The sequence below is a fragment of the Quercus suber genome, unplaced genomic scaffold, assembly GCF_002906115.3.
Source record: "Quercus suber isolate HL8 unplaced genomic scaffold, Cork oak 2.0 scaffold_232, whole genome shotgun sequence".
Taxonomy (NCBI): Eukaryota; Viridiplantae; Streptophyta; class Magnoliopsida; order Fagales; family Fagaceae; genus Quercus; species Quercus suber.
This window is the reverse complement of record NW_027069689.1, coordinates 1,019,345-1,031,948: the sequence shown is the minus strand read 5'-3', so window position 1 is coordinate 1,031,948 and position 12,604 is coordinate 1,019,345. Positions and strand designations below refer to the sequence as shown.

The 12,604-nt window shown below is 35.7% G+C and overlaps 2 protein-coding genes across 3 annotated transcripts; both read right to left on the bottom strand.

Moving 5' to 3' along the window:
- Positions 1 to 1,805: 1,805 nt before the first annotated feature.
- Positions 1,806 to 4,220, bottom strand: LOC112000852 (G-type lectin S-receptor-like serine/threonine-protein kinase LECRK1). The gene has a single exon (XM_024033019.2). The coding sequence runs from the start codon at positions 4,218 to 4,220 to the stop codon at positions 1,806 to 1,808; it is 2,415 nt and encodes an 804-aa protein (XP_023888787.1).
- A 3,120-nt stretch (positions 4,221 to 7,340) lies between these two features.
- Positions 7,341 to 11,998, bottom strand: LOC112000859 (uncharacterized). 2 transcript variants are annotated; one of them, XM_024033028.2, is made up of 2 exons: positions 11,004 to 11,997; positions 7,341 to 7,771 (listed from the first exon to the last, which is right to left on the bottom strand). In XM_024033028.2, the coding sequence occupies exon 1, from the start codon at positions 11,584 to 11,586 to the stop codon at positions 11,005 to 11,007; it is 582 nt and encodes a 193-aa protein (XP_023888796.1). In that variant the 5' UTR covers positions 11,587 to 11,997; the 3' UTR covers positions 7,341 to 7,771; position 11,004. The 2 variants fall into 2 exon arrangements, with proteins under 2 accessions (XP_023888796.1, XP_065636392.1); XM_065780320.1 differs by lacking the exon at positions 7,341 to 7,771 and adding an exon at positions 7,804 to 9,777 and having other exon boundaries at positions 11,004 to 11,998.
- Between the last annotated feature and the right edge of the window lie 606 nt (positions 11,999 to 12,604).

Genomic DNA, 12,604 nt, shown 5'->3' with positions numbered 1-12,604 from the left:
CAAGGAAATTTCTGATTATACAGTTTTGGTGGAAGATACCTGCAATTGCTTGTCAAATCCTTTGCGGTGTAAATGTTTTGGGTCTCAACCTAGTCTAATGAAAGCTTATCAGTCTACTAGAAGCTTATCATATTTCTTATAAAAAATTGCCAAAAGATTGAAATGAAATGAGAGAAAACAAGAATAAGAGATAATAGAAAGTAGATATAAAATGAAATGACAAGGAGAAGAAAGAACAAGAAAACATGAGAAAGCCATTAAAAAATTAGTAGATGAGAAAAAGTAGATAAAGAAGGGAGGGAAAGAAGAAGGAGAAGAAGGGGAGAGGGTGTTTGGAAAAGAGTCCTTTCTGTTTATATAGTTAATGAGGTGTCGATTAAATGTCATTTTAGCTCAAAACTATTAAGTTTTAATGTGATATGTTGCTTTGTTCATATTTAGGAAAAAAAAAATAGCACTATTTTATTTTAATTTTCACTAAATTTTAACTTAAATCCTTAAAGTTTGAAGTAATTTTGATTTTATCATCTAATGTTTGAAAATTTTGATCCATACCATTATATATCATTTTTATTCAAGCCATTTCCCTCATCTCTGTTAATGAAGTGGCCATTAAGTTCCGCATAAAATTGTTAGATATATTAGTTAGTCCAATTAAATCATGTCATGTAAATTAAATTATGTTAAACCAATTCCTTGCTTAATACATTTTCTCTATCTCTTAATATTTCTCTATGAAGGGTGACTACCTTGAATTAAGTCAATTCCTTTACAATTTCCATGCATTTTCTTACAATCCTCATCCATCCCATTAGAAAGACCATTTAGGTTCCTAACATTCGTCACTGTGTAAAATAGTTTGTAAGCCATCGATATGTTGTCAGAAACCAAACGCACTAGGACAAAAACTCTTTGAGAGTCACTTGTCAGCCAAATGAGGACCTCTTCAACTTGTTTGCTAGCACTTCGGAGATGAGATTGGCCTTAATTCTGTAGTACTTTAGGGTTTTCTCTTTTAAGGATTAGGGCAATATGTGTGTGATTAAATTTACTAAATAAATGTCTACTTAAAGGCATACAAGATTCAAATATGCCCTCCCATACTTAATTTTTTTTTTTTTTTTTTTGTTGCTGGATTCCCCTACTTTGAAATTGTTGGCCCCTTCTTAATTTAAATAAGAATAAAGTTTACTTACAAAATTGGTTGTAACTTAAAGCTACAAACTCACTCAATAAAATAAATATTACAATATATTTTGAAAATCTAATTGTTGAATTGCATATTCTTTAAGCTCTTAATACACATGTTAAATTTTATGTCAATCGGATATTATTTACTATATAATCTATAAGATTATATTTTGTGCATAATATCAAATTACAAAAACTTGCAATTTAGAAAATTTATTGATGACATAGCAATTGATCTTTAATTTTCTTGAAATTTTGCAAGTATGGAGGATATAAGAAGAAGATGTAATCCAATGGTGGATTTGTTAAAATTTACCTTCAATAAAAAAATATTAAGTAAGTTTGTAACCTAAGGTTACAACTAATTTTGTAGCTAAAATTTGTCATTTAAATAATTATGTTGTATGTAACTAATATCAACACCAGTAAAAGGAATAAATAGTTATATGAAAAGATCCATACACAAACAAACGCAGCCAAAAAAAAAAAAAAAAGAAGCAAGAAAATAAAGAAAAACAAACAAACAGATACACACAACTTTTGGTAAAAAAGAAAAATCATACGAAGTAAGCTTATACAAATATGAAAATGAATGCTAATTGCTGGTAGATATATCAAGAATGAGAAATATCTGGAGATGGAGGGACCGCTATATCCATTGTCCCCTCTAACATCAAGATTACATTCTTCATGGGAGGACGCAAAGCTGGATCTTCTTGAATGCACCACAAGCCGACCTTCACCATTCTTTCTAGCGTCTTCATGTCTACATTTTCATCTTCCACAAGCTTATCCAACTGTCCAGCCACAAAGCAGTTATATACCCAGTTAGAAAGAAGTATCTCATCTGTCGTTAAAACATTTACTTCTATGCTGCCTCTGCAACATACAATCTCCAAAAGCAGCATGCCAAAACTATAAATGTCAGCTTTTACTGATATCGGGGAATTTTTCTGCCATTCAGGTGCAGAGTACTCACTTGTCCCTTCAATGCCCATTGAAATTCTTGTTTGATTCGGCACAGATAGCCTCGCCAATCCAAAATCTGAGATCTTTGCAGTCCAAGTATCATCCATGAGTATATTTTGAGGTTTCAGATTGCAATGGATGATATGGACCTCGCACTCTTGATGTAGATAGAAGACCCCCCTAGCCACTTCTAGTGTGATTCTCACTCTTTCCTTCCAAAGGGGGCGCTTCTTAGCCTTGAAGAGAAGATCTGCAAGTGAACCATTGCTAATGTATTCATAAACAAGAAGCTTCCTAGATCCCTCAATACAGAAACCAAGCAATTGAACTAAGTTTCTATGATGAGTTCGTCCAATGGCAGTCATTTCAGCTTGAAACTCCCTTTCCCCTTCTTCCACAAATTTCTCTAGTCTCTTAACAACAATAGTTTTGTTAGCTTCGGATACATACCCTTTATAAACTGATCCAAAAGAACCCTCACCTAACACTTCCTTGAATCCGTCTGTTGCGTTCTCAAGTTCATTGTAAGAAAACGAACGCAAAGTAAAATTTTCAGCAAATTCCACATTCACATTTTCCGGGGACAGCTCTCTGTACCTATGAACTTGATGCCTATATATGAAGAAACAAGATATTGCAATTACAGAACACAGCAATGCAATGGAACCCAAAGTTAGGGAAAGAATCAAAATGACTTTTTTTTTGCTATCCTTCAGGAAAACTGGATTGTGATCATCTAAACTTCCACCATTTCTCTGAAACATCTTAAAGAAAGCTATAACTGATAAATTTTGACTTCTACCATATCTAAGTGGAAGCTTGAATTTATTGCAAGTGCCATTCACGTAGAAATAAAAAGCAGCCCCACAATTACAGTCTCCAAGGCAAGACTTGTAACAGTTTTCCGGATTTATAAGTTGCACTGAATAAGGAAAATCACCCCAAGATATATTCGGTGAAGCAGTAATGTTGTAGTGTATCATTGGACCTTTGCTGCAACCATCTTCACTGAAATTGTTGTAACAGCCCAACAACTTATTTTTGGGGTTCAAGAAATGAAATCCAGGATAACAGTGACATTCTGCTTTGGAGCCAGTGCCTGTGCAGTAACTATTCAAGCCACAAAAACCTCTGACTTCACATTGATCATGCAAAGATGACCATTCCAAGGACACATTTGAGCTAGTGTTACTATTGCCCCAAAAGTGGTGTGAATACAACTTAAAAATTCCGTCAGAATCAAGTATTGCACGATAGATAATAGTACTAGTCTCTTTCTTGTCAGGGTAAGAATTATTCGCCAAAATGACTAAGCTGGAACTGTAATTGGTTAAGCGTAGAAATCCCCTTTCGTTAAGACTGAGCTTAACATCAGAGAAATCGAAAGTGTCCACGTTCCAATAGACATTTTCTGAACCATCTGTACTGTTTACAGGGGAGGAAACAAGGTTTCCATTGGTCTTCATCTGGAGACAATAACGTCTACTTGAGTGGTCTGACCTAGACACCAACTCGTCTCCCTTGGACAAGTTTTGACCTCCTAATATGGTGTCAGTTGGGTTATCAAAACTTTGCCAAATAACCTTAGAAGAGTTATCGTAGAGCACAAAATTACCAGAATCATACATAGAAGCTGAATCTGCAGGTTCTGGGTCATCTTCATCTAGAAAGTTAGCCATGAAATTTTCTTCACCTTGCTCTGTGCGAAGGAGCAGCATACCATCGCTTGTTAAGTTCAATGTAGCATTTGAGGAGAGAGGAGGGTTATCTGGATTTGCAGTCCAGACAATAGTGTGATTTGGTTGAGTATGCAGCCATATTCCAATAGCGAAGCCTTTGCGGCCTCGTGGGTAGAAACCAAAAGCGAAAAGGCCAGAAGGTGAGAGCCAAGAAGTACGGTTAGCAATGGGGGAAAGCCAAGAGCCCAAGGGTATCACATTGCTGGAATGGTTTCGTTGTCGTGGGCCTTTTACATCAAAATGGTTTCGTTGTGGTTGGCCTTTTACATCAAAGGCAAGTAGAAACATGGATAGTAAGAAGAGAGGAGATATAGAACCCATGAGACAAGAGTGAGGGAAAGAGATAAGTGAAGGCTTGTTTAGTTAAGGAGATTGAAATGAAATAATAATAATAATAATAATAATAATAAGCGATTTATTGATTTTATCCTTCTTTTTTTGGAATTAGAAAGGCCCCCAACCCCAAGTTTACGCAGAATTAATGACAGAAATTTCTAGTCAAACTTCATCTATTAGTGGTAGCTGCCCCAGAGCCCGGTAGAGTAGACTTGACTCACTTTCATCGGTTCTGTTTGGTCCCATACCCTAACATCAACATCAGATTTTCTGATGAAATTAATGACCTGCCATTAGAATTCCACAAAAGACCAATCTAGTGGTAGTGGACCAACTTTTTAAGAATTCCGCAAGCCATCTTCATCTACAAGTCTTTTTTTTTTTTTTTTTTTGTGAAATATATATGCACACACTAGTCGTAAATTCGTGTTTCACACGAATTTTTTATTTATTTATTATAAAGGTATAATGTGTGTTTGATCAAAATATTCATAATATTTATTTATTGCCAAAAAAAAAAAATCATTATCTTTTAAGCATATTCATTAGCATTTTCTATCATTCACAAAAAAATTTTTAAAAAATGAAAATACGATTTCTAAAGACTTGGTAGCAATATGCTTATGTTCCTTAGTATTTGCATTTGCAAAAGAACTAAGTAAAGCATTACTTAAAGCATAAAAATAATCTATAAACCCCATATAACATTTGAATTAAATTTATATGTAAATAAGCATGAAGAACCATAAAATATTGGATCAAAGAGAATTAATATATTTATATAATAATGGATGTGAACAATACTAAAAGTTAATCATTTTTCCAAATGTTTAAAAAGTTATATTTTTTTACCCTCCAAAAAAGAGTTTTATTTACAAACCAACTTTTGTACTCTTCATGAAATATCCCGTTAGTTATTCTCACAATTTATTCAAATTACCAAAAAAAAAAAAAAAAAAAAAAACAGATACATATACAAATCATACTATCCATATTACATTACAAGTCAACCATCCTAAAATCCATCAAGATTTTTCCAAAAATGCATAACATTTATATGTTTAGCCTCAGGAAAGGGAGCTTCCTAGTTAGAAACTTGGTACTCTTTCCAGTATTTGCGGATTCCTTTGCACCAGATAACACAATCAATCAGCATGAAACAATCAATTGTTTCACACTATGGTGGGGTTTGGATTCGCATTTGCATTTGTGCATTTTCTCTCTCTCTCTCTCTCTCTTTTTTTTCCAGCTCTTATGAACAGTAACCGGCACTGTTGATGAATGCGATTACACTGTATGAAAGACAAAGTTACTATTCACACACTGTTCATGAGACCTACAACCACTTTACTAAAAAAAAATATTAAAAATAAGTTCTACAGCACTATTCACATATTTAAAATTTATTTTGCTACAGTGTTTTTAATTTTCAGCAAAATAAGTTGTATCTAAACGAATCTTAGAATTTGAAAGAAGACACATGAGTAGAAACTTGAAAGGTTAAATTACACTTATGGTACTCAACCTTGCCTCATATTTCAGAATGGTATGTTACTTTTACAAATGTTTCATTTAGTCCTTTAACATTTATTCGTGTGCCAAAAAGTTCCCTGCAAGCAACTGATGGATGGAAAAGTCTTAAGTGGCAAAGGAAAACAGTAAACTAATGCACTAAGAGCATTCACATCAGCATATGGATAATCATGTATAATACAAAATTTTCCTCATTTTACACATTTTGGCCAAAAATCCTCCCATATCAGATTGTGTAAAACCGTGTAAATTCATTTAAAAATTTCCATGAGCTACAGTAACTGTGTATATATACACGGTTACTGTAGCTCATGTATAGATTATTTTAATATTTATAATTTCGCTCCTTTTTTTCTCTCTCTTCTCCATCTGCTCAACCAACCCCTCATCATCTTCTTCCTCCGATACACACTTCCACAGACAAAATAAAAAATCAACCACCACAAAACCAACAACAAAATAACTCACAGACACCACAAAATAACCCACAGACAAAATCCAAACCGATCGGCGTGCTTGGATCGGCGCTCGTGGGAGCTTGGATCGGAGCTGCGGAGCGGAGTGGTGGTGCGGAGTTGCGGATCGGAGCTCGTGGGAGCTCGGATCGGAGCTGCGGAGCGGAGCTTTGGATCAGAGCTCGTGGGAGCTTGGATCGGAGCTGCGGATCGGATCGGAGCTGCGCAGCGGAGCTCGTGGGTATTGAGATGGGTTATGGGTAGGGAGATGGGCTGAGAGAGAGAGAGAGAGAGAGCAAAATCAGAAAAAATGATGGTTGAGAAAAAATGAGCTGAGAGAGAGAGTGTGCGCCTATAATAAGAAGGTAGTTGAGGAAATTATAAAAAAATGGAGAAAATTGATTATTTAAATAAAAGTGGTGATAAAATAGATAAATTGATGTGGGTGATTTGTAAAAGAGGATGTGTAAAATAGAAAAAGTAAGTTTTTAGTGTAAAAATGGGCATGTAAAATACACGGACTGATGCGAATGCTTTAATACTGACTTGGAGCGACCACGCCCCTAACCAAACGGTTAAGTACAATTTGCGTGAGTCACATTAAAATATGGCACGACCAAGACCTTCATCCTCTAGTGACCGAAGGACTTTAATCTGAACAAATAATTATTGACTTGGTCGAGTGGGGTGGCATCACCCATACTTAACTCACATAAGGTACGGGTTTGGATAGGAGGGTAAGTTGCGGGGCGCGTTTCCTCTGTGCGTTTTCTTTTTTTTTTTTTTTTTTTTTTTTTTGCCGCACTTGTTGACTTTGGGAGACAGAATTTACTGTGCATATACTGTGTATACACTATTCACACACTGTTCACGCAATATTTAATATTAAAAGTGAGTTCTACAATACTATTCACACATTTAAAAATTATTTTGCTACAGTATTTTCAGCAACAATCAGTTTTTATCAACTTTCAGCAACAATAAGTGCTATCCGAACGGACCCAAGATTTAGACCAAAAACGTGTAACTTTAAGAGGCGGTAATGAACAATATTTCATTAGAAGATAAACAGGCAATGAGACAGCCCATACGCACAAAAACACACCCATTCCAGTCCTCTTCAAACTTTTTGGCATCCTTTTATTCAGGTATGTCAAGTGGCAAGGTTATTTCTGGCAGCAGAAACAAGCCACTGTAAATAGATGCAAGGTACAATTCTTAAATAGTCCATAAGATGAATGAATTCATCCTCAAAAACTAGTTCCACAATAGGTCTTAAGAGTCAAAAAGAAATTTTTACTCAAAAGAGAAGCAAGGCAGGGACAACTGAGTGTAACTTGCTTGGATGCATTTCTTGCAAGTGAAAGAAAATAAGGAAAGCTGTTATAACAAAGAATGCCTGCATTATGAAGAAACCTAAACTAATCTCTATAACTTGCCAAAAGTAATTCAAGTGAGATACATTAACATCAGCCGCCCTTAATGTTGACAATCCATACAAGAAAGCCTCACACTTCTTGTTCTTCGTCCTCATTACCCCCAGCAAGTCTAAACCAAAAATAAAAACCAAAGATCAGGTATGGAAATTGTCAAGCATTATTTTACCAGTATAGTAGTTTAGTAACATTGCATTGATAATAAATGTTTAACATTGTTGCCTTAGAACATTAGGCTGTTTATGTGATACATCTAAATACATTGTCCAGGTTTAAAATAACTGACACGTATTTTCTGCCAGTTGCCATGTGAGAAGCAATCTATTTCACACTAGATGGAGCATGCAGATCATTAGTGCATCTCAGCAATTGAAGTGCAAGTTAATGACGTTGTAATTGCCCAATTTCCACTGACGGTCTAGTATCCCCCTGCCCATGACATGTTTAGGGAACCATCATCTAAATCAATTTAAAAGTTAACATCCTTCTTCTCTTTTCTCAATGGCTTTCTCTACTCAATTCCAACATTTTCACGTTTAAAACCCTAATATGCAGAAGAAAAAGAAGGCCAGAAGAGTTGCTTCACACTGTTTTTGGCCATATGAATACGGAAAACAAAATTTTCTTCGAATAGGAAGAGAAGATGATCACTGCCAATCAAGATTCACTTACATCCCTATCTGTCCTCCATTGCCATAAACATCATTACCCATTGCACCTCAGTAATGAAAATTCCATTCTTGATTGGACAGGTATACTTAATCCCCACTATCACAACAAAACTATTGCCAACTTGCAATAACGAAGTAACCTGCCCCCATCACAGGTATACTCATTGACACTACTTTCACTTTCATTACCAGATCTAACTCCTAAGCTGTCAGTCCAAATAACAGTCCTCTTCATTTATGATATTCAAATGCTTATATTCTGCTTGAGAGAGTACGTGAAAAGGTTTTACAAATTTGTTACTTAAAGATCATTTCATATTCTTTCCTGAGATAATTCCAAAATTTTCAAGTTCATCTTTCTTTAGAAGTGACAGTATCTGAATATTTTGTGCTTTGTTTCATGCATATTATTCTTGCAGAGTGACCTTCATGGGTTAGCTGCAATACAATGGTCTATTTTGTGCTTTTGTTCCTTTGATGCATAATAAAGATATGTTTGTCATCATTTTGTCTTTAAGGCAACTTCTATCAAACTTATAAGCTTGTTTCCATCTTTGGGATTACTGTGGTGTCTTTATCCCACACTGTGGCATGCATTTAATGCCATCTCAAAATTTTAGGTAATGATGTATGTTAGATTGTATTTGTAACCTCTTGACTAGCAAAGTGCTGAGTGATGTTAACAGTTGTAATAATTGTACAAATTTTGAAAATTTGTACTTTCAGCGTTTTTATTTTAGCTAACAAAATTTTGAACAGTAGAGGATTTGGTTGAAATGTTGCAGGTGGATCTCAAGCTTAAGATTTGCAGAGGTACATCAATTAAGAAAATTTTAGTTCAGGAAGCACAATCATATTCTACTGTTATTGTTGGAACTGCTTGTAACCACATTAAATTGCAGCCATCGACCTCGCTGGCTAAGTACTGTGCTAAAAAATTGTCCAAGGATTGTTGGGTTCTTGCTGTTAATAATGGGAAAGTTGTGTTCAAGAGAGAAGGGTCTCAACAAGTGCAAGCTACTCCAACGGTTTTGGATTTTTTTATAATTGATTTGTTGTGTTTCTGGAATGAATTATAGTACAATTTTCTTATTTTATGTACTTAATACAGGAACTGAAGATCATCATCGAAATGGGTTGCTTAGAATGATTCAGAGGACACTAAAGAAGAACACGAAAGTACTGAACGAAGGCAATGCCAGTGTGAGTTTAAAGGAGAGATTTGAGAATGGTACTTACCAAGAATTGGAGGAGGGCTTAGCTAAAGCTGCTCTGGATAGTAGAGAGAGTGCTATAAAGGAGAAATGCTCAATTTGTGAGTCGAACTCTGATTTGCCAGATAATTGTGGTGAGCAATCTGCAGAAGGCTCTTCCAATGATGGCGTTGAAGATATTTCTTTGGCTATAGTGCCAGCACAGAAGGAAGAAGCAGCGTCTAGTTCAATTTCTGTGTTGATAAAAGAATTACCAAAATCAAAACCCGGTCGGCCATTACTTCGTCATTCTATTCTGCCAGATAAAAAGGAAACTGAGAGGTCTTTGGTGTGGTGGATCTCTGTGGTTCAAGGGGCATTGTGGTTGCCTAGTAGAAAGTATTTGTATATTACTAATTCAGATCACAAACAAAATAGTTGTGACCAGTGTGAAGATCAGTCCTCAACTTTAGGTAGTGAGAGTGGCATTGGTTCTATGTTTGGCAAATTAGATGGACAAGGCATTCTCAATGGGCTCTATGTTTGGCAAATTCTAGTATCTCACATCATGATTCAAAGTGGCATTGGTTCCTAAATGGATAGGTATGGTCATGAAAAAAATGTTTCAGCATGTGAAATTCTGCATTTTTTTTGAGAAATTATTGTCATTTGTTTTGGTCGAAATTTGTGTGCTATTGCTTAGTAGTTAGTAGGGATATTCTCTTGAGAATTTTGAGCTGCTTTCTTTTCTGAATAGTAAGTGGGCAAACACTTGAATTTAAATTACATAGTAAGATCCTATTTTTTGAGTTAATTCATAGTCACTCTCCCTAACTTTTTTGTTTTTTTGAGTCTCAATTCCTCTGCAAATCCTCAAAAAATTAAATTCACGTACTAAGAAAAAAAAAAAATTAAAAATAATAATAATAAATGAAAGAAACACTCAAAATTCAATATTTTGTTGATTTTTCAGTAAACAAACAAACCAATTTTTTTTTCCTTATTTTAATTATTATCAATTAAGAATGATTTTTTTAGTATAATAAAAAAAGAGAAAAAATATTTAACCATAGACTAATGTTGCAAGTCCATTTTCAAATAAGGTAAATTTGTCTATTTAAAAATATTTAATCATTTTCTCTCCGTTCCATCCTAATTTCAAAACATCCAAACAAGAGGAAGAGGAAGGACCTCTTACAAATTTTAAAAACATCCAGACAAGGTAAAGGATAACCATTCACCTCTACTCTACTCTACTCTCTAAACAGGCCATAATAGTCTAGAAACCGTACTACACACTATCCATAATCTCTAAGAACTCTTTCAAACATTAATATCTTAGGAGCACTGAGCTCCAAACAACATATCAAGCATAAGTTAACATCTACATTTTTACGAAACCAATTCAATCACATTTCACATACCAACATACAAAAACTCAAAAATTCACAAAAATGGCAAGACTACATTACGACATTACCTCATTCCATCGAAACTTTGGCGCCAACCTCCTTCATCTTAGTAATAATTGACTCGGCCTCCTCCTTAGTCACGCCTTTCTTCAAAAGCGTAGGCGACTTCTCCACCAAATCCTTAGCTTCCTTCAACCCCAAATCGGTAAAAGTCCTCACTTCCTTGATTACCTTGATCTTCGCCGCGGCATCAAACCCTTCGAGCTTCACATCGAATACAGTCTTCTCCGCCTTCTCCTCCACCTTCTTCGCCGCACCACCGCCCTTCCCCTTCAGTCCTCCAGGGACCATCCCTGGCATCATCACCATCATCGTCGGCATCTCAGTGATCCCCAATTTATCGCGAAGAACTTCGACGAGGTCCGAGACCTCGAGAAGAGTGAGACCCGAGAGCTCATCGACGATCGCTGAGACTTGCTCTGATGGAGCTGGTGGCTTCGATTCCTGAGCAGAAGAGGTTGAGAAAGATGGGAGCTTGGATTGGATTAGGGCTAAGAGGTTAGGATTAGGGTTTTGAGTTGTGTGGAAATTGGGGCTAGGGTTTTGGGGGAGAGATTTGTGAATGTGTGAAATGAATCGTAAATACCTCATTTTGTGGGGGCGTATTGGTAATTATGGACAAATGTTTATACGAGCATTGTTGGAGTCGATGAGGTTGATAGTGATAAAGCTGCTTTCATGGCTTTTGAAGAAGTTGAAGCTGAGAACTGAGAAGAAATGACCGACACTGATTGGAATAACAGATGAGTAATACTAGCATTAAAGGTTCAAAGATCTAAAACAAAAACCAAAAGGGAAATAAAGAAAAGGAAAAAATTGAAAGAAAGCGAAGAAGCATAGAAATGTGAGATTTGAGGAAAATGCAAAGTGAAATAGAGAGAGAATCAAAGAAGCGCGGTAGAGAAAAATGAATAGGCTACATGAGAGAAGGAGAGAAGAGAAAAGAAACCTCGGTGAGAAGTAAACACACGCCCTTCTCAATATCAAAACAATACTTATGCCTTATGACAGACACATACACGGATTCATATCCCTTGCAGTACCCAATTGCTTTAATCCTAGCCATTCAATTGATCTAATGCTCAAGAATTGGACAGCTCAATTAGACACGTCAGCCTCATTTTTTCTCTGCTCTTTCAATTTCTCCTCTCTCTCTCTCTTCTTCTATTCAAAAATTTCAGAAACTCTCTCTGACTCTCTCTCTTCCGGTTCCAGCCGAACATGCCTCCAAAAAAAGCCACCAGTGATGCTCCGGTTACCTCTCCACCGAAGAATGAATGTGAACCTACAGTGTTTCAGCTACCCACCCAAATGTGATTAGATCTGGTAATCAAATTTATGAATTTTTTTTTCTTTGCCAAAGATCATCCCTTTGTTTCATTTATAGTACTAAAAATTATCTATTTCTTTTATTGCTTTTTTTTTTTATTATTATTTTTAAATCTGATTTATTTATTGTTGAATGTTTTTGAGATTTTTATAATGGGTGTGAAGCCCAGTACCAGTAGAGTGTGCGTGTGTGTTAATGGCCAAGGACTGGCTGGTGGAGATTTTATTAGGTTGTGTCCTCTGATGCCCGATGTTTGGTTGCTGGGTTTATCGGTTCCTT

Bases quoted from the DNA above. Each gene is read 5' to 3' on its own strand.
- LOC112000852 (XM_024033019.2), bottom strand. From the start codon at position 4,220: ATGGGTTCTATATCTCCTCTCTTCTTACTATCCATGTTTCTACTTGCC.
- LOC112000859 (XM_065780320.1), bottom strand. From the start codon at position 11,586: ATGAGGTATTTACGATTCATTTCACACATTCACAAATCTCTCCCCCAA.